Below are 26,872 nucleotides of genomic sequence, written 5' to 3'. Positions count from 1 at the left end.
TGCACTAGGAACGTTATAGTGATGCACTTTAATGCTATTTGTGTCCGTGTGTGAAGCCCCTTGAAGACAAAAAACTTTGACAGTTCCATACACCCAGCAACAGGTACAGTGGCTGACAAACTAGGAATCCAATTTTTCACAAGCACTGGGTATTGGGAACCCTGTTATACCAGTCCCTGTCCGGAGCGCTCGGAATAAAAAAGATGGAATACAATGTCTGCCCCCTTTTGACAATGGAAAAGTAGAGCAGCAGCATCCGACCTCACACAGGGAAAGCAAGCCTCCACAGACACGTAGCATTTCACCAGAACAGGCCACAAAGCCAAAGAAAATTGATGCGCAAGTAGAAAACCCTATACTCCTAAGTCCATGAGGAATTCCGTGGAATTTCGGTTTACATGTCAACTGTTTGACAATCGCTAACTATACTGGGGAAAGACGTTGGTTGAAGCGTCAAAGTGCTTGATGCGCGGCCCACTCTAACAGTTGCCGCTGCGGGATTCGGCTTTGCAGAGCCCGAGCCCAACTCCTCTCACGTGCTCAAATCCACCGGAACCCCAGCAGCCCCCACGGCTCGCCTGCACCACCCGTTACCTACTTCCCGCCTTCCCGCTCCCTCCTTCCTCCCTGTCCCACCCACCCCCGCCCCGCCCCTTCTCCCCCAGGCCCTCCCCTCTCCTTTTCCCCCTTTCTTCCGTCCGACCCTAGACAACCTCCGCTTGTTCCCTTCCTCCCTCTCTCCAAAATCCTCATTCTCCTCGTCTCGAAAGTATCTCCCACCCCCTGGCTCCATCCCCAACGTCCATCTCTCCGAACAACTTCCGCCCAACTCCAAAACGGCCTCTCCCAGTTCGCCGCCAGGTGGACCGGAAGTACGTCATGACGAGGCGCCGGAGCGCTCGTTTGGCGCGCGCGCCGTTAGCGGCGGGGCTGTGCTGATTTCTTGGGTTTTCTCTCAATTTTCTTTGGTTTTTGATTTTTTTCGGACTTGGATACTTACAATTTTGGAGATGCCGTCTTCTTTGCTTGGAGCGGTGATGCCGGCTTCCACGTCGGCTGCAGCGCTGCAGGAAGCTCTGGAGAATGCGGGGCGACTTATCGACAGGCAATTGCAAGAAGACCGCATGTATCCGGACCTTTCCGAGCTTCTCATGGTGTCCGCCCCAAGTGAGTGATGGGTGCCCATTAGGTCACCTTCTTTCTCAGACAGAAAGACCCCCGCCTACTTCTCTAATCCTGGTCCTTATCCTCAGAGTTGGTCCTGGTAAGGACATCCCGAGATTTAGGGCGCTGTTTTGCTCTGTCTTTGAAGACCCCCCTATCTATTTTCAATCTTCCGTCCTCAATTCCTTCTTTGTAGATTCTTAAGACGGCAAGAGTGAAGGCGAATCCCCAGTTGAAGCTGAATGAGGCAAAGACCCCAACCCAAATGGGCCTTTTAGTGCTCCCAGATGCAAAGGATTTCCTGATCAAAATCAGGAATCAAAATCTCATTGTTGTTCATTCCTTGTGTTAATATTTCAGTGAATAAGAAAGGCACACAAGGTTATATTAGAAGATTTACTATAATTTCTAGAAGATATACTTTGTTATGTAGAGTAAGTATAATATGAAGTGATGAGAGATGCTAGAACCACCAGTGGAATGGGTGCCGGTTCAAGTCCGGCTGCTCCACTTCTGATCCAGCTCTCTGCTATGGCCTGGGAAAGCAGTAGAAAATCGCCCAAGTCCTTGGGACCCTGAATCCGCGCGGGAGACCCAGGAGAAGATCCTGGCTCCTGGCTCCGGATCGGCGCAGCCCCGGCTGCTGCAGCCAATTGGGGAGTTAGGGAGTGAACCATCGGATGGAAGATCTCTCTCTCTCTCTCTCTCTCTAACTCTGACTTTCAAATAAATAAATAAATCTTTAAAAAAAAAAAAACTACCAGTGGAATAAAGGAAGAGAGCAGGGAATTCAATAGTGCTGGTGAACAGGGAGGGGAAGGCAGAGTACTTTTGTTGGTCCGCAGAAGTGGGGTGATTGGAAAGGTTAATAGTTTTAAATTATAACCAGTTTTTCTAGGCTGATGGAAAAATGACCCCTTCATGAGATGGAAATTGAAGAAAAGCAGAGAAGTGTAGGAAAGAGATGAGATTTTTGGTAAGCAAGAACCCATATAAGCATGTATGCAAGGTGAACCAAAAAGATTCTGTTGATATATGAACATTGTTCATCAGTAGACTTGTCATTAGAGAAATGATTAAAACAGAGGTAGTATTTACTCTTGACAGCTACTTACCATTGAATTCGTCTTAGGAGACCAGATTTCCTGTTAGTAACTGCCATCCTGACATCATTACTTGCTTTGGCTGTCTGCTTTGAAAGCAAGATGTAAGTTAGCACATTCTGGTCTTACTGTACATCTCATCCCTTTACACACTTCTACCTGGTCAACCCAATCTCTCTTTTCTGTCTTTCTTGAAGCCTTGCTTCAGTCGCACAGAATTTAAAATGCTTTCCCTAAGAAGCTCCCTCTTCAGAATTTTACATTTTTTTTTTTAAGATTTTATTTGAGGCCGGCGCCGCGGCTCAGTAGGCTAATCCTCCACCTTGCGGCGCCGGCACACCGGGTTCTAGTCCCGGTCAGGGTGCCGGATTCTGTCCCGGTTGCCCCTCTTCCAGGCCAGCTCTCTGCTGTGGCCCGGGAGTGCAGTGGAGGATGGCCGAAGTGCTTGGGCCCTACACCCCATGGGAGACCAGGAGGAAGCACCTGGCTCCTGGATTCAGATCAGCACGATGCACTGGCTGCAGCGCGCCAGCCGCAGCGGCCATTGGAGGGTGAACCAACGGCAAAAAGGAAGACCTTTCTCTCTGTCTCTCTCTCTCTCTCTCACTGTCCACTCTGCCTGTCAAAAAAAAAAAAAAAGAATATTCATAAAAAAAAAAAAGATTTTATTTGAGAGGTAGAGTCACAGAGGTAGAGAGAAAGAGGTCTTCCATGCGTTGGTTCACTCACCAAATGGCCATAGTGGCCACAGCCGGGCCAGGCAGAAGCCAGGAGCTTCTTCCAGGTCTCCCATGTGGGTGCAGGGGCCCAAGCACTTGGACCATTCCCAGGCACATTAGCGGGGAGCTGGATCAGAAGAGGAGCAGCCGGGACTCAAACCAGCACACATGTGGGATGCCAACACTGCAGGAGGCAGCTTTACCCACTATGCCACAGCACCGGCCCTTCTACCTCTTTCTTAATTCTGCCTTTCAAGTAAATAAATACTTTTTTAAAAAAAGGAAATTATTTCTGATTATTTGAGAAACAGACTTCCCATCTGCAGATTCACTCCCAAAGTCTATAATTTCTAGAATGTTCTTTCTAATTTACCTGACAGATTTCTTCCAGACTCCTTGTCAAAGTCTTCTGTTTTTCTTTGAAGTATTTTTTAATGATTCCCATGTTCACTAAAATTAATTTCCTCTTTCACTTCCCACTGCCATTTAAAATATGCAGTATTTTATTAAAATTGCATTTTAGAATGAAATACGGATTTGCTTTACAAAGGATCCATTGGAGAAGGAGTGAACAGTGTTACAAATGAAATACGATTGAGTCTTACTGGTAATTGTTGAAGCTGGGTCATCTGTCCATAGAAATGAATTGTATATTTCTCCTACTTATGAGTGTTCTTTAAATCTTCATTATTCAAAAATTGTTTTGTATGTCAGTTCCTCCCAACATCTAGATTCCTAAAAAGATGCCTGGGATGATTATGTCATCAGTCAGATCTGCAGCACAGCGTCAGGACCAGGGAGGACAAGCTGAGGAGACCAGCTACCTGCCCTTCATGACCTGAGTCTTAAGAGAAGGAATGCCTGCTGAGAGCGTTTTATAAAACTCTCTGTGGCTTTTCTCCCCAGTAAAACAGTCCTTGTGTTAGCATTTGTTTTTGTTATATTTGTGTGAGGGAGAAGTCTAGAGGGAAAAGGCGTGGACTGTTTTAACCTGTAAATGTTTAAATGGGAAAGACAATAAGCTGTTTTCCCCCATCTGTGATCTTTTTCTGCCCAAGGTTAGTTGATCTACAAATTTCTACACAGTTTTATAAATACTTTCCATTTTAAGATTAATAAAATAATGGAAAAACACTAAGCTACTGTGGAGTAAGTTGCTGTAAAAGATAACCTTCCCAGGTTAACTATGGAATTTTTTAGGACAATTGTTGTTAAGATTCTGCTTAGGAGACCAGCATCCCATTTCAGAGGGCTGGTTGAGACCTGGCTGCTCTGCTGTATTTTGTTTTGTTTTAAGATTGATTTATTGGGACCAGTGCCTTGGCACCGTGGCATAGTAGGTTAAGCGCCCACCCGTGTTAAGCGCCAGCATCCTTTATGGGCACGGAGTCCCAGAGTTACAGAGAAAGAGGTCTTCCATCTGCTGTTTCACTCCCCAGATGGCCGCAACAGCCAGAGCTGAGCCGATCTGAAGCCAGGAGCCTGAAGTTTCCTTTTGGTCTCCAGGAGCTCTCCTTTATGTTGAGGGGCTCAAGCACTTGGGCCACCTTTATTGCTTTCCTAGGCCCTTAACAGGGAGTTGGATTGGAAGTGGAGCAGCCAGGATTCAAATCAGCACCCATGTGGGATGCTGGTACCACAGGCGGAGCTTAACCTACTATGCCACAGCTCCTGCCCAGCTCTGCTTCTGATCCAGCTTCCCTCTAGTGCACCTGGAAAGGCAGGTGCTTGGGCCCCTGCGACTCAGGTGGGAGACCCAGATGGAGTTCTAGGATCCTAATTTTGCCCTGGCTCAGCCCTGGCTGTTGAAGGCATTTGGGGATTGAACCAGTGGATGGATGATTCTTTGTCTCTCTTTCACTTTACCTTTCAAATAAATCATTTTAAAAAATCATTTGCAGAGATGAAGTACTTGATCATTTAAAAAATGGAATTTCTCAGGCCTACTTTGTGTGTGTCAGCTCAGAATGACTTTATTTTCTCTGTCTCTGTGGAACTGTCTCCTGCACCATGTTTTATGGCTTGTAATGCTTCTCTATGCCCAACTGATGAGCAGTGTATTATTACAATACTTTCTTTTCTTTCTTTCTTTTTTTTTTTTTTAGACAGTCCCACCGTTTCTGGCATGTCAGATATGGATTATCCTCTCCAAGGACCAGGTTTGCTCTCGGTACCCAATCTTCCAGAGATCAGTTCCATCCGAAGAGTTCCTCTCCCACCTGAACTTGTCGAACAGTTTGGACGTATCCTATTAGCTTTTATTTAACTCTGTGAAAAATGGTATTTTCATTACTGGAATTCTTATTTTGTGTTTAATTGCTATATTTTGTGTAAGAGTTTTATTTAAAGTATGTTGAAGTATATGAATGGCTTGCTATTTTATTAAATTGTAGACTGATCATGATGTTTAAAATCAAGTTTAAGTCAAAAGTTTTTGAAGCAAATTTTTGAAAAATGAGACTGAGCCGTTTCTACCTTACATCCACACTACCTCAGATATGCAGTGTAACTGCATGATGGGCGTATTCCCTCCTATCAGCAGAGCTTGGCTCACCATTGACAGTGACATTTTCATGTGGAACTATGAGGATGGGTATGTATTTAAGGCTTTACTGTGGTTAGAATTTAAACAAACCTCATTGTAGCCAGTGCCCCACTCATTAAAAGCTTCCTGGTTTATCTTTCATTCATTAGCATCTGGATCAGTACTTCTAAATATGCATGCCAGTCATCTAGGGATGTTCAAATATGATTTCCGTTTTAGTAGTTCTCAGTGAGGCCCAAGAGCCTTCCTTTACAAGCTTGTTCTCTTGAGTAGTACAGATATAGGTCCCAAGCTCTAACCCCGCAGTAAAGATAGTACTGATGATTTTTTCAGAGATTCCACATTTTTTTTAAGACATCTGTTTTCCTTGCATTTCTTTTAAGTGGGCCTCTTGATAACTTATTGAAGTGACTCAATAGATTTGCTTTTTTGTTTGTGTATTTTTCATGGCCTTAGGTAGGTCTTTGTCTATAGTCTTTAGAATAAAACAATTGGGTATACTGACTTATTTTTTCATTATGTTCCTTCTCTAAATTTATTTAACCTTTAAAGAGCATGTAAGATACAACTTTGTTTTCTTTATATGTGTAACATGTTTTCTTCAATTATTGACAGAGGAGACCTTGCCTATTTTGATGGACTTAGTGAGACTATTCTTGCTGTGGGGCTTGTGAAACCAAAAGCTGGTAAGAAGTAAATTTATACAGATAAATAGTTGAGTTTCCAAATGAAGTTTTGTTCCAAATTGCTTATAATTAGAAATTTATAAAGTGATTGGGGCTGTTTTCTGGTTAATTCTCTTCAATGGTATGAGTCTGCCTTTTTAAATTTTATTATACTTACTTTTTTTTTAAAATTTTTTTTTAATTTTCTATTTTTTTGACAGGCAAAGTGGATAGTGACAGAGAGAGACAGAGAAAAAGGTCTTCCTTTGCCGTTGGTTCACCCTCCAATGGCCACCACGGCCGGTGCGCTGCGGCCAGCGCACCGCGCTAATCCGAAGCCAGGAGCCAGGAGCTTCTCCTGGTCTCCCATGCGGGTGCAGGGCCCAAGCACTTGGGCCATCCTCCACTGCACTCCTGGGCCACAGCAGAGAGCTGGCCTGGAAGAGGGGCAACCGGGATAGAATCCGGCGCCCCGATCGGGACTAGAACCCAGTGTGCCGGTGCTGCAAGGCAGAGGATTAGCCTGTTTAGCCACGGCACCGGCCGTGATTTTTTTTTTTTTTTTTTTTGACTGGCTTATTTCATTTAGCGTATATCCTCAAGGTATAGCCATGTTGTAACTTGTATCAGCATTCACTTTTGAGGGCTGAATAAAAGTACATTGTATATAGATGCTACTTTTTGATTAATCTTCTGTTCATGGATATGTGAATTACTTTCACCTTTCAGATACTATGAATAATGAATGTTGCTATGAACATGGATGTGAAAGTATAAGTCTTAGATTTTAATGAACTGAAACTATTTAAAATGTAACTTTTTAAATGCTATTATATACTGAAGTGATTGCTATTGAAGTGATTGTTTCCTGAAGTGGTTCTTTTCTACTGCTATTTACTTATATAAATCATCATACATTAACATCAGAAGTTACTGGATTCAAACATTTTATATACTATTTAATCAGTAGCTCGTAATGAAAAACTATGTTCTATTTAAATTATGCATCTTTTTTTCTAAAAATAATTCCTATATTTTGTCTTCTTTAAGGAATCTTTCAACCTCATGTACGACACCTCCTGGTTTTGGCAACCCCTGTGGATATAGTAATCCTTGGACTCAGCTATGCTAATTTGCAGACAGGTATGGCAGCCCACATGTTATTTATTGGTTTAATTTTATTTATTTATTTATTTGAAAGGCAGAGTTACAGAGAGAGGGAGAAACAGAGAATGAGATCTTCTATCTGCTGGATCACTCCCCAAATGGCTGCAATGGCCAGGGCTGAGCCAGCCCAAAGCTGGGAGCCAGGAGCTTCTTTTGGGTCTCATGCAGGTGTAGGGCCCCAAGCACTTGGGCCATTTTCCACAGCTTTCACAGGTACAGTAGGGATCAGGAATGGAAGTGGAGCATCCAGAACTCAAACCGGCACCTATATGGGATGCCAGCATTGCAGGTGGCTGCTTAACCAGCTACGCCACAATGCTGGCCCCCATGTTATGTTTTTTTGTTTGTTTGTTTTTGTTTTTGACAGGCAGAGTGGACAGTGAGAGAGAGAGAGACAGAGAGAAAGGTCTTCCTTTTGCCGTTGGTTCACCCTCCAATGGCCACCGTGGCCAGCGCGCTGCGGCCAATGCATCGTGCTGATCCGAAGCCAGGAGCCAGGTGCTTCTCCTGGTCTCCCATGGGGTGCAGGGCCCAAGCACTTGGGCCATCCTCCACTGCCTTCCCGGGCCATAGCAGAGAGCTGGCCTGGAAGAGGGGCAACCGGGACAAAATCAGGCGCCCCGACTGGGACTAGAACTGGATGTGCTGGCGCCGCAGGCAGAGGATTAGCCTATTGAGCCGCGGCACCGGCCCATGTTATTTTTTTTTTATTTTTTTTTTTTTTAAATATGGAACGCTTCACGAATTTGCGTGTCATCCTTGCGCAGGGGCATGCTAATCTTCTCTGTATCGTTCCAATTTTAGTATATGTGCTGCCGAAGCGAGCACCCATGTTATGTTTTTTAAAACATTATGTTGACAGTAAGTAGTCTTATTAAAAACTAATCTGTGCCTTGCTAGACACTGACACTGTGCTCTTGGGTTCTTCCAATCATCAGAATCTTGGGCCAGCCAAACCTCTGCATTTTATAAAGTACCCAGCGTTGGGTATTTTGCTATAGCAACAGGAAATGAGTTAATCCAAGAGCCAAACGCAGTGCCTTATTCTCAGTGGGTCTTCATTGAGTCCTGGCAGACATTCAAGGAGCTGCTCCTTGAGAAAGATAGAGAAGAATCCATAAACATTTAATGACTGGATCAATGAGAGGTTTTGTTGTAAACATGGCATTTCTTAAGGAAGGGAAGCTGAGAGTGGCTGGGGCGTGGTCTCACATTGTGGGCCCTGTGACCTAGGAACTGGACATCTGTGAGTGTGTATCTGCCAGGTTGTCAGACCAGCAGTGCAATTCAGTGCCTTCTCTGGGGCTTGACTGATCAGGAAATAGGGATTTTTGAAAATTATTTAAACTAAGTGTTAAGATACCAGATTCCACCCCTCTGGATAGTGCTGGAAAAATCCCAGAAAGATGCTTCCCTTTGGGTGCCTTGTTTGCCTTCTATCTGGGAGGGCAATTAAAAACCAACCAGATAGGAAAGTATTTTTCAGATATACTGTTGATTCCTTAAAGTAATAAGGTAAGAAAGATTTTGAGCAGGAAATATAAATAACTTACTGTAAGATCTCTATATTGTTAATCCACTTCTGAATGGTTTTCCTGCCCTCTGTAGATCTTCTAGTGGGAGAAGGGGACAAAACAAAAACGATAAAATTAAAAAAAAAAAAAAAAAACTAGGTGAAATGCTTGATTCCAGTGACTCAATTGAATATTTCTATCAAATCTTCAGGCTCTTTCTTGAAATTTAATAATTCGAATTATTTTTTATGTAATGTTTTACTACACATTTTATATATTTATGTGTACTATAGTTTCTATTTAACTTGAATTATCAAATTATTTGTATCAGACTTGTAGTAATTCAAAATATTGACACTTTCAAGTAAGAATTTAGTAGGAATGAATTCTGAAGATACTACAAAGATCATTTTTTTGATCTTGAAAAAGCTAATAATTATTGTATTCTTTCTTTTAAAAATTAGGTTCTGGAATTCTTAATGACAGTATGTCTGGTGGGATGCAGTTGCTTCCAGATCCTTTATACTCCCTTCCCACTGATAATACATACCTTTTAACAATAACTTCCACTGATAATGGCAGAATTTTCTTGGCTGGAAAGGATGGCTGTTTATATGAAGTAGCATACCAAGTAAGTCTGTCATAAACTTTTTACCCTCTCTCTTGTTTTGAATAACTATTTTGTGACTTATTTGAGAGATAGAGAGTGCTCCCATCCCGTGTTTCACTTTCCAAATGCTTCAGAAGGCCAGTACTGGCCGAGGTAAAACTGGGAGGTGGCAATTCATCCACTTCTCTCACATGGGTGTCTGGTAATCAACTATGTGAGCCATCACCTGCTTCCTCCCAAGATGTACATTGCCGGAAATCTGGAAACAGTAGCAGAGCTGGGATATAACCCAGGTCCTCTGAAACAGGATCTGAGCATCTTTTTTTTTTTTAAAGAGTTACTGAGAGAGAGGTCTTCCTTCCACTGATTCACTCCCCAGATGGCCACAAAGACCAGGAGTGGGCCAAGAGCCAGGAGCCAGGAGCTTCTTCCCAAGCACTTGGTCCCTCCTCTGCTTTCCCAGACACATAAGCAGGAAGCTGGATTGGAAGTGCAGTAGCTGGGACTTGAACTCCTTTCCCTCTCTTTTGATGAAAAAAGATGGGCTTGGTTTTATATTCTGATTATATAAAGACATTTATATATACTAGTGGAAAATAATCAAGCGTAAAATTAAACCTGTAGTCTTCAGTGATTACACCATGGAAACAAAATCTAGTATTCTTCCCAGAGGGACAAGCCGTTATCAATTCTTTGCATGTCTTTATAGACTGTGACATACACATTGATGTATGTGTATATATAAATATTACATATTTTTTGTGTATACACACACAAATGCATAGTTTATTTCTGGAAATTATGCTTTAATTGGATTACTCGTTATGTTTTGAGTCTCAGTTGGATTTTGAAATAATTATGGCCCTTTTTAAAAAAGAAAGATTTATTTATTTATTTGAAAGGCAGAGTTAATAAGGAGGAGAGACAGAGAGCAATATCTTCCATATGCTGCTGAAGACACCTAATGGCATCAGTGGTTGGGGCTGGACCAAGATGAAGCCAGGAGCCTGGAGCTTCTTCCAGGTTTCCAACATTGGTGCAGGGATCTGAGGATTTGGGCCGTCTTCTACTGCTTTCCCAGGAGCGTGACTAGGGAGCTGCATGGGAGGTGCAGAGCTCATATGGGATGCCACCACTGCAGGCCATGGCTCACCCTGCTGCGCCATGTGCCTACCTTCATAATTATGTTTTGAAATCCTTGTACTTAGTAGTTATTTTTAATTCTGAGCCTAAAATAAATAATTAAATTTGGATAATAAGCCTTACTTTGTTTACAATCCTTGGTATTTCATGAAGATTTGAAAATTTTTGTAAATATGGGTATATAGTGGTTATTATGACAACTTGTATTACTTTCACAAGTCATCTTTCTATTTTTATCTTTTAAGGCAGAAGCAGGTTGGTTTAGCCAACGGTGTAGGAAAATAAACCACTCGAAGAGTTCACTATCTTTTCTTGTTCCTTCCTTACTACAATTCACATTCTCAGAAGATGGTAAGTAAAACATTTGTCCTTTTATTTTTCAAGATGTATTTATAGGCCGGCACCGTGGCTTAACAGGCTAATCCTCTGCCTTGCGGCGCCGGACCACCGGGTTCTAGTCCCGGTTGGGGCGCCGGATTCTATCCCAGTTGCCCCTCTTCCAGGCCAGCTCTCTGCTATGGCCCAGGAAGGCAGTGGAGGATGGCCCAAGTGCTTGGGCCCTGCACCCCATGGGAGACCAGGAGAAGCACCTGGCTCCTGCCTTCGGATCAGCGCGGTGCGCCAGCTGCAGCGGCCATTGGAGGGTGAACCAACGGCAAAGGAAGACCTTTCTCTCTGTCTCTCTCTCTCTCACTGTCCACTCTGCCTGTCAAAAAAAAAAAAAAAAAAAAAGATGTATTTATGCCGGCGCCGTGGCTCAACAGGCTAATCCTCAGCCTAGTGGCGCCGGCACACCAGGTTCTAGTTCCGGTCAGGGCGCCGGATTCTGTCCCGGTTGCCCCTCTTCCAGGCCAGCTCTCTGCTGTGGCCAGGGAGTGCAGTGGAGGATGGCCCAAGTGCCCTGCACCCCATGGGAGACCAGGAGAAGCACCTGGCTCCTGGCTTCGGATTAGCGCGGTGCGCCGGCCGCAGCACACCGGTCACGGCGGCCATTGGAGGGTGAACCAACTGAAAAGGAAGACCTTTCTCTCTGTCTCTCTCTCTCTCACTATCCACTCTGCCTGTCAAAAAAAAAAAAAGATGTATTTATTTATTTATTTGGAAGGCAGAGTTACAGAGAGAGTTGAGGAGACAGAGGGAAAGATCATCCATCATCTGGTTCACTTCCCAGATGGTCCCAATGGCCAGGGCTGGGCCAGGCTGAAGCCAGAGCCAAGAGTTTGATCCAGATCTCCCATGTGAGTACAGGGGCCCAAGCACTTGGGCCATCTTCTGCTTTTCCAGATGCATTAGCAGGGAGCTGTATTGGAAATGGAACAGCCAGCACACTAACCAGTGCCCACATGGGATGCTGGCATTAAGGTGTCAGTTTTACTTGTTATGCCACAAGGCTGGCTCCACAAATTGTCATTCCTAATCAGAATTGTTTTGTTTTAAAGATTTATTTATTTGAAAGACAGAGTTACTAGAGAAGGAGAGACAGAGAGAGAGCTTTCTATCTGCTGGTTCACTGTCAGGAGCCAGGAATTCCATCTGGGGTTCCTATGTGGGTACAGTGGCCCAAGTATTGGGCCATCTTCTGCTGCTTTCCCAGGGGCATTACTAGGGAGATGGATCACTAGTGGAACACCCGCAAATTGAACCAGAGCTCATATGTGATGCCAGCATTGCAGGCAGCAGCTTAACCCACTGTGCCACAACGCTGGCCACAGAATTGTTTTCATATTTAAAAAAATTTTTTTAATTTATTTTCATCCACTTGAAAGGTAGAGTGACCCATATAGGAGAGCGAAAGAACTCCTTTTTTTTTTTTTTTTTTTAATTTGACTGATAGAGTTATAGACAGTGAGAGAGAGAGAGAGACAGAAAGGTCTTCCTTCTGTTGGTTCACCCCCCAAATGGCCACTACGGCTGGCACAGTGCTGCGCCGATCCGAAACCAGGAGCCAGGTGCTTCTTCCTGGTCTCCCAAATGGGTGCAGGGGCCCAAGTACTTGGGCCATCCTCTGCTGCCCTCCCAGGCCACAACAGAGCTGGACTGGAAGAGCAGCAACCGGGACTAGAACTGGTGCCCATATGGGATGACGGCGCTGCAGACAGAAGATTAACCAAGTGAGCCATGGTGCCAGCCCCCTCTTTTTTTTTCTTTTTCTTTTTTTCTTTTTTTTTTTTTTTTTTCTTAAAGATACATTTATTCATTTGAAAATCAGAGTTACACAGAGAGAAATAGAGGTAGAGAGAGAAAGAGAGGTCTTCCATCCACTGGTTCACTCCTCAATTGGCAGCAGTGACCGAAGCCATGCTGATCGGATGCCAAGAGCCAGGAGCTTCTCCTAGGTCTCCCACATGGGTGCAGGGGCCCAAAGACTTGGGCTATCTTCTACTGCTTTCCCAAGCCATAGGAGAGAGCTGGATTGGAAGTAGAGCAGCTGGGACTTGAAGCAGCACCCACTTGTGATGCTGGCACTGTAGGTGGCGGCTTTACCCGCTACACCATAGCGCCGGCCCTGAGAGAAAGAGTTCTATCCACTGGTTTACTCCCAACATGTCTGCATCAGCTAGAGCTGGTCAAGTCCAAAGCCGGGAGCTCAGGCCTCCTATGTGGGTTGCAGGGCCCAAGTACATAGGTCCTCATCTACTGTCCGCCAGGACTTATTAGTAGGAAACTGAATTGGAAGCAGAGTAGCCAGGACTCAAGCTGATACTCATATAGGTTGCAGGCATTGCAAGTGGCGACTTAACTCACTGTGTCATAATACTCGCTCATTGTCACATTAAATAGCAATTTTTATAAACTCATCAGGTCTTTTAAAGGGGGAAGAATTTATAAGACAAGGAGAACGTATGGATTTTATCCCAAAGTTACTTATTTTCTATAAATGTAACATGATGGAACATATATTGAAACAGCTACACAAATTCAAACCAAAGTATGTGTATATGTGAGAAAGATATTCAGACATCTAATATATGCTCTGCCTAGTCTACAACAAATTCACAGTATAAAAAGATCATATCTGCTTCTATATATTACTTCCAGTTATTAAACAGCTTTTTCAAAAGTAGTTGTTTTATAAGCATACAGGTGAAAAAATTCTTTTTTTTTTTTTTGACAGGCAGAGTTAGGCAGTGAGAGAGAAAGAGACAGAGAGAGGTCTTCCTTTTTCTGTTGGTTCATCCCCCAAATGGCCGCTACGGCTGGCTCATTGCGGCCGGCACGCTGCGTCGATCTGAAGCCAGGAGCCGGAGCCAGGTGCTTCTCCTGGTCTCCCATGCAAGTTCAGGGCCCAAGGGCCTGGGCCATCCTCCACTGCACTCCCGGGCCACAACAGAGAGCTGGATGGAAGAGGAGCAACCGGGACAGAATCCGGCGCCCCGACCAGGACTAGAACCCGGTGTGCTGGCGCCGCAGGCGGAGGATTAGCCTAGTGAGCTGCGGTGCTGGCCAGTGAAAAAATTCTTAAGCAGAATCCTTGTCATATACAAAGTTTTGATGTATTTCTGTAGATTGAGGGAATATATATGAGTTGACAAAAAAATTGATTTATCAGTAAAATTAAACAGGCATTGCCCAAAATTAACTTAATGCTTATATTTCAAATAAAGTAATCTTTTGGCAATGAAAGAAGTACCTTAATTTAAAAAAAGAAGAATATATCTGAGTTTTTGATGAACTGTGTGATTTACACTGATGAAATAATTTTAAAATACTTTGGTAAAATAAGATATATACACCTGAAAATGTTGATAGGATGAATTTTTAAATTATTTTCCTTTGGGGCTGGTGCTGTGGTGTATCAGGTATAGCTGCAGCCTACAGTGCTGGCATCCCATACGGGTACTAGTTCGAGTCCCAATTGCTCCCATTTCCTATGCAGCTCTCTGCTCATGCCCCTGGGAAAGCAGTGCAGGGTGGCCCAAGTGCTTAGGCTCCCACAACTCAAGTAGGAGACCCAGATGAAACTCCTGGCTCTTACTTTGACCTGGCCCACACCTGGTGTTTGTGGCCGTTTGGGGAGTGAGTGGAAGACCTGTCTCTCTCTAATTCTGCTTTTCAAATAAATGAATCTTTAAAAAAAATGCTCTTCCTTCACACAATAAAGTATTAAGCTAAAATGATATGAATGTAGTTATTTTATATGTTTCTAGCTTTTATTACATTTAAAGGCTACAGATTGAAGAAGTAGTCTAGAAATTTTTTTTTGGTTTGGTTTAACATCTGTTAACAAACAAAGAACTTACTTTTGACGCCGTTAACCCAATGACCGTGTCTGACATCTGTTTTTCATGTGTTCTTGTGTCTGAATGTTTGTGGCTTGGGCCTTATACAAATAGGGCTGAACTACACAACAAGACAGGAAAGCCACTGAATGCAGAGTTCTAATTTAGCAACTTGAATCTGGTATAAGTGGATAGTGTGTTCAATTTATTAATTCTTGGATTGTTTGTCTTTGTTTTAGATCCTATTGTTCAAATTGCTATAGATAATTCTAGAAATATTTTATATACACGATCAGAGAAAGGTGTAATACAGGTAAGTATTAATATACTACCATTTAAGAGTGAAAAAAATTCCTCGTTTTGTTGCTTTGTTTTAGTTTTAGTTTTTGATTTGACAGATGAGAGACAAAGACATTCAGTCAGATAGAGGTAGCTGTCATTCACTGGTTCATTCCTGATATGCCTGCACATAGGGTAGGTCCAGGTCAAAAGCAGGAGCCCAGAACTCAACCTGCATACTTCATTTTAGTTGGTAGGGAACCAAGCACTTTTGCCATCACCTGTTGCTTCCCAGGGTACATACTAGTAGGAAGCAAGAATCTAGGTTGCGTTTTAAATGATATTCCAAATCCCTATTTTTAAGGAAGAATATTCATAATATCCATTCTTCTTTCCTGTGCATTGTGTGCTTATTTAAAAAAAAAAAAACCAAACCACTTTTTCTATTTATTTATTTATTTGAAAGGCAGAGTTAGAGAGATGCAGAGACAGAAAGAGAGGTCTTTCACCTGCTGGTTTACTCCCCAGATGGCCAGAGTCTGTGCCGATCTGAAGCCAGAAGCCAAGAGCTTTTTCCAGGTCTGTGGCACAGGTGCAGGGGCCCAAGGATTTGTGCCATCTTCTGTGGCTTTCCCAGGCCATAGCAGGGAATGGGATCTGAGTGGAGCAGCCATGACTCAAACCAGCTCCCACATGTATGCCAACAACGCAGGCATTGGCTTCACCCACTATGCCACAGTGCCAGCCCCTCCAAACCACTTTTTATGGCTCCTTTTTATGAAATTTCAAATCTCTGAGGTTGGCGTATCTCTAGCAATTAACAAAATTAAAGTATCCTCAAAAAATTTTTTATTTGACATAATGTGTATGGTATATAAACATGTTTAAGTAAGAAGGATTTTTTATTTATAGGTTTATGATTTGGGCCATGATGGACAAGGAATGAGCAGAGTTGCCTCAGTTTCACAGAATGCTATTGTCTCTGCTGCCGGAAACATTGCTAGGTAATAATGGCAGTTGATTATAAGACATTTCATTTGTAGGTATAATTATACTCTTTGTGTATAGTATGCTAAAATTATTCCTTCTTCAAAATAAATCTAGAAGGTAAAAACATTGAAAATGATAATAATTTAGGTTTTGTTTGAAACAGGTGTGAAAGGCAGCTTGTATGTTTTGCCTGGAACTTTAAGTTTGGTTGATCTATTTCAGGGATCCTGACTAGGATGCGATGAGTCAGGATGCATCTCTTTTAACTATTCACCCTTTTGTTTTTTGAAGATTGACTTATTTGAAAGGCAGAATTACAGAGAGGCAGAGAGAGATAGGTCATCCCTCTGCTGGTTTACTCCTCAAATGGTTGCAATGGCCAGAGCTGGGCCAGTCCAGAGCCAGGAGCCTGGAGCTTCTGGTTCTCTCATGTGGGTGCAGAGGCCAAGGACTTAGGCTATCTTCTGCTGGTTACCCAGGCACATTTGCAGATGAGCTGGATAGAAGTGGAGCAGGACCCGAACCAACACCCAAAGGGGATATTGGCACTGTAGGCAGTGACTCGACCCACGCTGCCACAGCACCGGCCCTAACTACCCACCCTTTTAATGGGCCTATGTGGTACAGTTTGATTTATCTTATTATTTACACAAATGAAAAATGTAATATATCATGATTGTAGTGTCTTCATTTTAAAGATAAAGAAACTAAACTAAGAGGTGTTGTGATTTGCCTGATTTCTAACTGCTGAAACCCAACCTGGAAGCCAAGTCTTTAAACACTTGACCCTGCTACTTGCATGTATACCAACTGCCTTGTCCAGCTACAGACTTTGTTTCCTTGTAGTAAAGGCCTCAGATTTTCAGCTTCTGTTGTCTGTGTGCTGCAATCAGATATCTAAAAGTCAACATGTTTCCTTTTGCTCTTTAGTGGCAAAATAATTCTGAAAACAAAAAGTAGAAAACAGAGGATTTTGTTTTTTCCCCAACTTTATCTTGGAAATTTGTTCAAATCCACAGATAAAATGAAAGAAATAATGAAAAAGTCTGATACACCTTTTATCTAATGTCACCATTTGGGGCCGGCGCTGTGGCATAGCAGGTAAAGCCACCACCTGCAATTCTAGCATCCCATATGGGCACTGATTTCAAGTCTCGCCTGTTCCACTTCCAATCCAGTTCTCTGGGATGGGAAACAGTAGAGGATGGCCCAACTGCTTGGGCCTCTGTACCCATGTGGGAGGCCCAGAAGAATTTCCTGGCTCCTGGCTCTAGATCGGCCCATTGTGGCCATTTGGGGAGTGAACCAGCAGATGGAAGATCTCTCTGTGTGTCTCTCTGCCTCTCTGTAACTCCACCTTCCAAATAAATAATCTTTTAAAAAAATAAAGTTACCATTTGTTAAGATTTTTACTTATAAGCATACTTTTTTTTTTTTTAAAGATTTATTTTGTTTATTTGAAAGGCAGAGTTAGAGAGAGAGATACAAGAGATAAAGGTCTTCCATCCTCTGGTTTCCTCCCCTAATGTCCACAATGACTAGGGGCAAAACAGGCGGGAGCCAGGAGCCAGGAACTTCTTTTGGGTCTCCCACGTGGGTACAGAGGCCATCTTCCGTTGCTTTCCCACAGACATTAGCAGGGAGCTGGATCGAAAGTGGAGCAGCTGGTACTTGAATCAGTGCTGATATAGGAGGCTGACACCGCCGGCATCGGCTATAACTGTTACTCCACAGTGCCAACCCCCAGCTTTGACCTCTTAAGTCTCTTATGTAAGCACGGTAGAAAATTAACAGTAAGTCTGTAACATTGCCTGATAATGATCACACAATATTAAAATTTCCTAGTATTCCCCCAAATCTTTTATGGCTGTTTTTCCATTTTCCTTTGGTTAACAGAGCTTAAGTATGCCATCAGTCTAGTTTCTTCTATAGAACAGCCTCCTCGCCAGCTTAACTTTTTATAATGTTGACATTTGGGAGAGAGAGGCAAAAGAATTATTTATAGCTTGTCCCAGTTTTTTTTTTAAAGATTTTTTTTTAAAATTTATTTGAAAGGCAGAGTGACACAGAGGGAGAAACATGTAAGAGAGAGCTTCCATCCACTCATTCATTCCCCCAAATCCTGCAACAGTCAGGATTGGGCCAGGCTAAAGTCAGCAGCCAGGAACTTTATCCAGGTTTCCCATGTGGGTGGCAGGAACTCAAGTACTTGGGGTGCCCCTCAGGGGCATTAGCAGGAAATTATATTGAAAGCGGAATATCTGGGGATCAACTTGGCTTTACACTGTGGAATGTAGGCATTCAAAACGGTAGCTTAACCTGCTGTGCCACAACATCTGCCCCATCCCAATTTCTGAATTTCTCTTTTTCTTTATTATAGATTCTTAGTAGTATTTTCTTAAAACCAGTATTAAGATGATGGAAGCTTCTTACTGCATTGTGTCAGAAAGCACATAGTATCAGTTTTCCCACTTTTGAATACTTGGTTAAGGTGGTGGTCACCAAATCTCTCCCATTTAAGGATCCATTTTCCCCCTTTTTAATGAGTAACAATCTTTTTTTTTTTTTTTAAAGATTTATTTATTTATTTGAAAGAGTTACGCAGAGAGAGAGAGAGATCTTCCATTCCCCTAGTTCACTCCCCAATTGGCCACAGCTGCACTCATCTGAAGCCAGGAGCTTCTTCCAGGTCTCCCACGTGGGCACAGGGGCCCAAGGACTTGGGCCATCTTCAACTGCTTTCCCAGGCCACAGCAGAGAGCTGGATTGGAAGTGGAGCAGCCAGGTCTCAAACCGGCGCCAGGGCGTTAACACGCTGCGCCACAGCGCCGGCCCCAGTAACGATCTTTACAATGATTATTTGGTGCTCTGAGAACATTTGTTTACCACCCACCATTTGCCTAATATTTTAGTCTTTTAAGAAAACCTTTGTTCAATAATGAAGTTAATCTTAAAAATATTAATGCAAACTACACAGTCAGGGAATTTGTACCAGCTCTTGCTGATGTTGTATTACTTTCCTAAAAGATTAGCACATTTAGACATGTAAAAATCTTGATGGAAAGTATTTCTCATAATTTAGAAGACACATCTTTAAAATACAGTTTAGTTTTTTTTCCTTTCTTTTAGGACCATTGATCGTTCTGTTTTTAAGCCAATTGTTCAAATAGCAGTGATTGAAAATTCTGAATCACTGGACTGTCAGTTACTGGCTGTCACACATGCAGGTAAGTTTTCTTCATATCAGTATATCTACTATTGCCTTTTTGGAATCCTTAGAATTGGAAATTTATGGTTGGAAATGTTTTTACTTCCATAATAGCTATCAAACCATATTAATAATTCATAAAATTAAGCCTATTGACAATAGGAAGATTTGTGTCATCTGTTTCCTCATTTTATAGCAGGAAAGGTAGAGTGCCTCAGATTTAGTGACCGAGCCCGAGCTGCAGCAGTCTCCTTTGATTTGTTCCATGTTCCTCTGAAAATGTGTTGTTTCAACTCTAATTCCAAGTAACATCTTTCTTTTTTTTTTAATTAATTAATTTATTTATTTGAAAGTCAGAGTTACACAGAGAGAGGAGAGGCAGAGAGAAAGAGAGGTCTTCCATCTGATGGTTCATTCCCTAGTTGTCCACAATGGCCAGAGCTGCGATGATCCAGAGCCAGGAGCTTCTTCCGGGTCTCCCACTCTAGTGCAAGGGCCCAAGGACTTGGGCCATCTTTCACTGCTGTCCCAGGCCATAGCAGAGAGTGAGATCAGAAGTGGAGCAGCCAGGTCTCGAACCAGCGCCCGTATGGGTTGCTGGAGCCTCAGACCAGGGCGTTAACCCGCTGCACCATAGCATCAGCCCCCATTTTGTTAGAATTGTTTCTCAGACAATTTAAGGTCAGTTAGGAAAGTGGTATATGGTTTTAACAGAGTTTTAACAGAGTTCTGAGTTTCTATATAGCATTGCTTTAATACATATGTACCTCAGATCCTTTATTTTCTGTTACTGATAAATAATTTTACCCCATCGTCAGGTGTTCGATTATATTTTAGCACTTGTCCGTTCAGACAGCCGTTAGCACGTCCTAACACACTGACACTAGTTCACGTCCGCTTACCTCCTGGATTCTCAGCATCTTCGACAGTGGAAAAGCCCTCCAAAGTACATAAAGCCCTTTATAGTAAAGGTAAGTTAAGAAATACTATCAGATATTAGGTGGGATTCTTAAATTTTTTAAAATTTTAAGGCATTTTGAGGCATTTAAAAATAATTAATAAACAAATGTTCTAATAAAGTTTAAAATTTTTGATTTTTATCCAGTGTTCTTTTTCTATACTGACATATTTTGAGTATTTTTCAATTGGTGTGTATATTAAAACCCCATTTTTAAATCCAACTATTTCTTAATTATGATTTAATTTTAGCTTGTTATTAGCTTTGTTTTTGAACTATCTTGTTAAATTCAGTATTATACATCTTATACATGGCTTTGTGAACTCATCCTTTAAAATAGAAAAACTCAAATGATTTTTCTTCACTTGATCTTAGCCAAAAGGCCAAAAAACAATCAAAGACTTTTTCTAATACTATGTCAGTGTCTATGGATGTGTAGAATTCTGCACGCAACAGTGAAAAATCGTGATGACAGACTTTTCAGGATTAATAATTAAGGTTTTTTTAAATATTTTAAATACTTATTTGAAAAGCCAAGTTATAGAGACAGAGATTTTTCTTCTGTTTGTTTACTCCCCAAGTATCCACAATTGGTGGGGCCGGACCAGACTGAAACTAGGAGCCAGGAGTTTTTTCTAGGTCTCTAATGTAAATGCAGGGACCCAAGCTCTTGGGCTATCTTTCACTGCTTTCTCCTGGTGCATTAGCAGGGAGCTGGATTGGAAGTAGAGTAGCCAGAACTAGAACTGGCACCCATATGGGACACCAGTGCTGCAGGTAGCAGCTTAACCTGCTACGCCACAATGCCTGAGCTAGGCAGTGACAGGAGTCCAAGTACATGGGCCATCTTCTGCCTGTGCGGGTGCTATAATAGGAAGCTGGATTGCAGGTACAGTGGTTGGGACTCCAGACTCCCATATGGGCTGCTGGTATAGCAAGCCTCAGCTTAACCCACTGTGCTACAAGTCCAGCCCAAGGCCTTTAATCCATTTTGAATAAATTTTTATAAGTCTTATGAGATAGGGGTTTGGTTTTATTCTTTACCATGTGGATATCCACTTTCTGAGCATCATTTGTTGAAAAAGTATTTTTTCCCCATTGTATTGGTTTGGCACCGTTTTCTCAAATGAATTGACCGTTAAGTGTATGAGTTCTGTCTAGAATCTCAATTCTTTTTCTTGCACTACCATGATGAGTCTTCAGAAGATTTCATAGGAAATATATATTACGAAAAACAATGCATTTATTTCTAGATTTTTTGTATCTAAATATTTGTTAATTTCATTTTTTAAAAACTTTCTGAAGTACTCTTATATGTCCTCATGCCAGTAACATGCAGTCTTACTATTGCTTTGTGTAAGTTTTGAAATTGTTTTAAGATTACTTGACTATTCTGAATCTTGCATTTCCATATGAATTTTAGGATCTACTTGTCAATTTCTGTAAAAAAAGGCAGTTGTGATTTTTAGAATTGAATTTTTTTGATCACTTTAGAAATTATAGCCATCTTAACTATGTTAAAGTCACAGTTATCTTTTTATTTAGGTCTCCTTTAATTTCTTTCAGTGATGTGTATACACTGTACAGCCTTGCTTCTTTGTTAGATTATTCCTAAGTATTTTTATTCTTTTGGATACTATTTATTTGATACTATAACAAAGAAGAGTCAGTTTGAAAGCTAGATATGTATTCAGGACAAAGTACTGCGGTTTTTAATTGTGTTTTCATGCAATATATTGCATTTTTCAAACTCTAAGATGCTAAAAGTGAATAAACATCTTTGGCTGCTTTGATATAAACTCAACTGTTCGTAGTCCAATTGTATGCTTTATTAATTAATTATGTTCTCAGCTGAGACTATCTAGTGGGTCATTACTGGTACCACTAAAGTCAGAGAGGGCATATTAGGCTGGAGGAGCTGCAATTGATCGTGTGACAGTAAATTTCTAAATCAGACTGTATTACCTAGTTTTTGCTGAGACTGCTTCTTTGGTACTTTTTCTCTGCTATTCCATTAGTATCTTCATCATTTTTATTTTTTCTGTGTTTTAATTATTACTGTACTTATACTCTATTTCATTGAATATTTAATATCCATTGTAAGTCACAGTATTTTTTATTTACTAAATGAATTTTTATTCTGTTGGTAAGTAAATTGATGAACGTATTGATTATAAAATATATCCTAACTTAAGAAATATGAATTGGTAAAAAATGGGGGGGTTCCTTCTGAAAGAAATATAGAATCAGCTCAAGAATACCTAATGACTCTGCTCTACCCTTGTTTACTTGTTCTCTGAGAGAATTTAATTTTGCTTATAAGTTTGTTAAAAAGATTGATGTGCATAAATTTATTAAGACTAATGTTATTAATGCTATTAAGGATGCATATTATTTGACACTGTTTAATAAAATTGTATATATGAAACTTTTAGGTATTCTACTGATGGCAGCTTCAGAAAATGAGGATAATGACATTTTATGGTGTGTCAATCATGATACATTTCCATTCCAAAAGCCAATGATGGAAACCCAGGTACGTTATCCTGAGAGTTCTAATCTTTCATATAATGTTAAGTAAAAACTAATAGCATAAGGAGCTTTATATTTTAATTACTACTGTCTGCTTCTGTATTAGCTTTTTATCACTACCCTGAAATACATGAGAAAACTAACTTTGTAAAAACCAGAGGTTTATTTAGCTCATAGTTTTGGAGGTTCATGTCCAGATAGGGCGGCTCCATTGGTGTGGGCTGTGATTCGGGCAATAGTGTTGGAGTAAGGAGTACGGATGTAGAAAGAGCCGAATGGCAAGCGAGGAAGCAGAGATGGAGGCTGGCTAAGCTCAGCATTTATAAACAACCCTTTCATAAGGACTACCTTCTAAGACCACACCTCTAACGATCTAAGAACCTCCCAGTAGGTCTACCTTTCAGTCATCATAATTCCACCATTAATGGCACTAAGCCATTAATTTACGAGTTTGTAGTTTAAAGTCTTCTATGTGTTTGGGAGCCAAATCATTTTCAAATCATCGCAATTTATATTATATGGCTAAAAATCATACTTTACAAATATATCCTATTTGTTTTCACTCTGTCAGATTAGAAGTTATTATGGTCATCATTTAAAAACATCTTTAAATAAAATATTGGACCTTTTTAAAATGTCTTCAATAATATACATGAAAATACATGTGTGTTTTCTGAAATGATCACTGTCCTATTTAAAAATATAACCATCCCGTTTTAGTTATAACTTAGAATTAGTCTGTAATTTTACCTACATACATAAATTTCTTTTGTAAATTGTAACAATTTACAGTTTAAATGGTACATTGAACGCTACCTGAGAGAATTACTAATGTTTTTCCTGTTTTATCTTTCTTCTTAATACACAGACACACAGTTTTGTTTTAAAAGCAAATATGAGTACCACCATATACCCCATGAAGTCAGTGTAGTTATCCTGGGAGAGGGGCAAGGCTGCCATGAACACACTCATGGGATCCACTTGGGCCTCCCAGTCCTACTCCCAAACCCACCAGGAGCTTGGGGGAAGGCCTCGCTCTGCTACCTTTTGGTGTCCTGCTCATCTCTGACTTCCTAGGTATCCCTGCAAAGTCCCCAGAGGCTGCAGATCAAACCAGATACACCACCCCCCACTGGAGTGTGAATGTTGGGTGCTCTGTTTTGGTTTCAGCTGTCACTGACTGCTTTCTAATTATTCTCAAACTTGAGCCCTTCTAATGAAATGCATGGGAAAAGTTGTACAAAAAAACCCAACTTCTAGGGTTGGAGTTGGGAGTGTGGTTTGAATGAGCTCTACCAAATTTATGACTTGCTTCATGGAATTGGCATAATAGATAGGTAAGGAAATAAAGGGATTTTTTTTGTTCGTCTTTTGATTTAGAGATTTATTTATTTATTTATTTATTTGAAAGACATAGTTAAAGAGAGAAGCTCTTCCATCCACTGGTCCATTTCCCAAATAGCTGCAAAAGCTGGGGCTGGGCCAGTCCAAATCCAGGAGCCAGGAGCTTCATTTAGGTCTCCCACATGGGTGGCAGGGATCCAAGGACTTAGGCCATCTTCTACTGCCTTTCCAGGCACAATAGCAGGGAGCTGTATTGGAAGTGGGGCAACCAGAACTTGAACTGGAGCCCACATAGGATACAGGTAGCAGCTTAACCCACTGTGCCACAGTTACTACCCCCAAGGAGTGCTTCTCTCTTTCCTTTATTCTTTGAACTTTTACTAAATATCTTCCGCTGTGATAGGAGGATTTAGAACTCAGTAAGAATGCTGTTGTTGAGAATGCTGCCCTGAGGATATAATTTTGATGGGGGGTGAGGTTGGGGATAGGGTAGGAATGGTACCATGGTTTGAACTCTAACTTCACCTCCTCAAAGTTGTGGAGCACAGGATTCAATGTATCTTGGTTCACCCTCCAATGGCCGCCGTGGCTGGCGCACTGCGGCCAGCGCACCGCGCTGATCCGATGGCAGGAGCCAGGTGCTTCTTCTGGTCACCCATGGGGTGCAGGGCCCAAGCACTTGGGCCATTCTCCACTGCACTCCCTGGCCACAGCAAAGAGCTGGCCTGGAAGAGGGGCAACCGGGACAGGATCGGTGCCCCGACCGGGGCTAGAACCCGGTGTGCCGGCGCTGCAAGGCGGAGGAGTAGTCTATTGAGCCGTGGCGCTGGCCTGTATCTTGGCTTTCTAATTCCTCATTTGTAATTCTAATAATAGTACCTACATTTATGGAGTTGTGGGACTAAATGAGTTCCTCAGTATAAAGCACTCAGTGGTGCCTTACAAACAGGAAGCACTTGATAAATCTTAATGTTTTTCTTAAATACTATACATCGTATTATTTCATTTCTATAATGCTCAAGTTCTCAAAGATATGGACTTTAGTTTAAAAATATAAAGAAACAAACATAGTTTATGAACTTTGATTAAGTCCTAGGTTCCAAAAACAGCTTTAAAGAGACTGGGGACAACAGAGGAAATTTTATATTGACTAAGCATTCCTTTATATTAGGGAATTATTACATTGTTAAGTGTTATAATGATACTGCAAAAGAATATAAAACATATATAAGAATAATGCTTACTATATTCTAAATCTTTTGGGATATTTGAAATTATATAATGAAGTTTTTTTTTTTTTTTAATATTTATTTATTCATTTGAACGGCAGAGTTACAGAAGAGCAGGGGCAGAGAGAAGAGTCTTCCATCCGCTGTTTGACTCCCCAAATGGCTGCAACAACCAGAGCTGGGCCAATCTGAAGCCAGGAGCCAGGAACTTCTGGGTCTCCCACCTTGTGCAGGGGCCCAAGGGCTTGGGCCATCTTCTACTGCTTTCCTAGGCCATAAGCAGAGAGCGGAATCAGAAGTGGAGCAGGCGAACTCTAACCGGCACCCATATGGGATGCTGGCATTGCAGGCTGCAGCTTTACCCGCTATGCCAAAGCACCGACCCCTGAAGCATTTCCGACTAAAATACTTTTTTAAAACAAACGATGGGGAGCCAGTGCTTGCCTTAGAGGGTAAAGCTGCAGCTTGCAGTGCCGGTATCCCTTATGGGTGCCGGTTCAAGTCCTGGCTGCTCCACTTCTGATTCCACTCTCTGCTTATGGCCTGCCTGGGAAAGCAGTAGAAGATGGCCCATGCACCTGGGCGCCTGCACCCTTGTGGGAGACCCAGAAGAAGCTCCTTCCTTCTGGCTTCGCATCGGCCCAGCTCTGGCCATTGAAGCCATTTGGGGAGTGAAACAGCAGATGGAAGACTTTCTTTCTCTTTCTCTCTCTCTTTCTCTCTGCCTCTTAGTAACTCTGCCTTTAAAATAAATAAGTAAATCTTTTCTTTAAAAAAAGAAATGATAGTAGCTTAGAAAAGAAATATAACTTCACAAGAGAATAAAAGGTTATGTGCCAATAAATATGAACATTAAACCTACCAATATAGATTATTCTTATCTTGGAAATATGGAAGATAACCATTCTTTAGTTGTTGATAGAATTGTGATTTAGTAAGTAATGTTTGTATTTATCTTTAAAAAAATTTATGTATTTATTTGAAAGGTAGAGTTACAGAGAGGCAGAGGCATAGAGAGAGATGTCTTCCATCCGCTGATTCACTTTCCAGATGGCCCCAATGGATAGAGTTACGTCAGTATGGAGCCAGGAGCTTCTTTGATGTCTTCGATGCAGGTGCAGGGGCTCAGGGACTTGGACCATCTTTTACTGTGGAAGTGGAGCAGCCAGGACTTGAACCAGCAGTCATGTGGGAAGCCAGCACTGCAGGTGGCGGCCTTACCAGCTGTTCCACAGTGCTGCCCCCTACATTCATCTTAAGAATAGTTTGCTTTTGTCCTCTACTGTGAGAAGTTTAGTAGTATCAAGTACTTGATTAAAAGAATAGGATACTAGGGGGCCGGTATTATGGCGTAGTGGATAAAGCTACCATCTGCAATGCCAGCATCCCATATGGGTGCCTATTTGTGTCCCGGCTGCTCCACTTTTGATCCAGCTCCCTGCAAATGCACCTGGGAAAGCAGCGGAAGGTGGCCCAAGTACC

General features: G+C 41.8%; 1 protein-coding gene and 1 non-coding gene across 2 annotated transcripts in view; one reads left to right on the top strand and one right to left on the bottom strand.

The window, feature by feature from the left end:
- The first annotated feature begins 873 nt into the window (after window positions 1-873).
- Window positions 874-26,872, top strand: part of NUP155 (nucleoporin 155) — a 76,462-nt gene continuing 50,463 nt past the window's right edge. Inside the window, exons 1-12 of the mRNA XM_062211711.1 lie at window positions 874-1,167; window positions 5,092-5,229; window positions 5,483-5,579; window positions 6,147-6,217; window positions 7,247-7,339; window positions 9,342-9,508; window positions 10,876-10,981; window positions 15,090-15,163; window positions 16,042-16,133; window positions 19,249-19,346; window positions 20,146-20,298; window positions 22,721-22,821. Coding sequence (XP_062067695.1) covers window positions 1,011-1,167; window positions 5,092-5,229; window positions 5,483-5,579; window positions 6,147-6,217; window positions 7,247-7,339; window positions 9,342-9,508; window positions 10,876-10,981; window positions 15,090-15,163; window positions 16,042-16,133; window positions 19,249-19,346; window positions 20,146-20,298; window positions 22,721-22,821 — 1,347 coding nt within the window. The 5' untranslated portion in view covers window positions 874-1,010. The remainder of the gene's footprint in view (window positions 1,168-5,091; window positions 5,230-5,482; window positions 5,580-6,146; window positions 6,218-7,246; window positions 7,340-9,341; window positions 9,509-10,875; window positions 10,982-15,089; window positions 15,164-16,041; window positions 16,134-19,248; window positions 19,347-20,145; window positions 20,299-22,720; window positions 22,822-26,872) is intronic.
- On the bottom strand, window positions 8,086-8,191 carry LOC133774776 (U6 spliceosomal RNA). The gene has a single exon (XR_009868153.1). It is a non-coding gene; the product is annotated as a U6 spliceosomal RNA (small nuclear RNA).

This window comes from Lepus europaeus, chromosome 15 (genome assembly GCF_033115175.1).
Source record: "Lepus europaeus isolate LE1 chromosome 15, mLepTim1.pri, whole genome shotgun sequence".
Taxonomy (NCBI): domain Eukaryota; kingdom Metazoa; phylum Chordata; class Mammalia; order Lagomorpha; family Leporidae; genus Lepus; species Lepus europaeus.
Note: the sequence above shows the minus strand (reverse complement) of the source record. Positions and strands in the feature narration are given on the sequence as shown.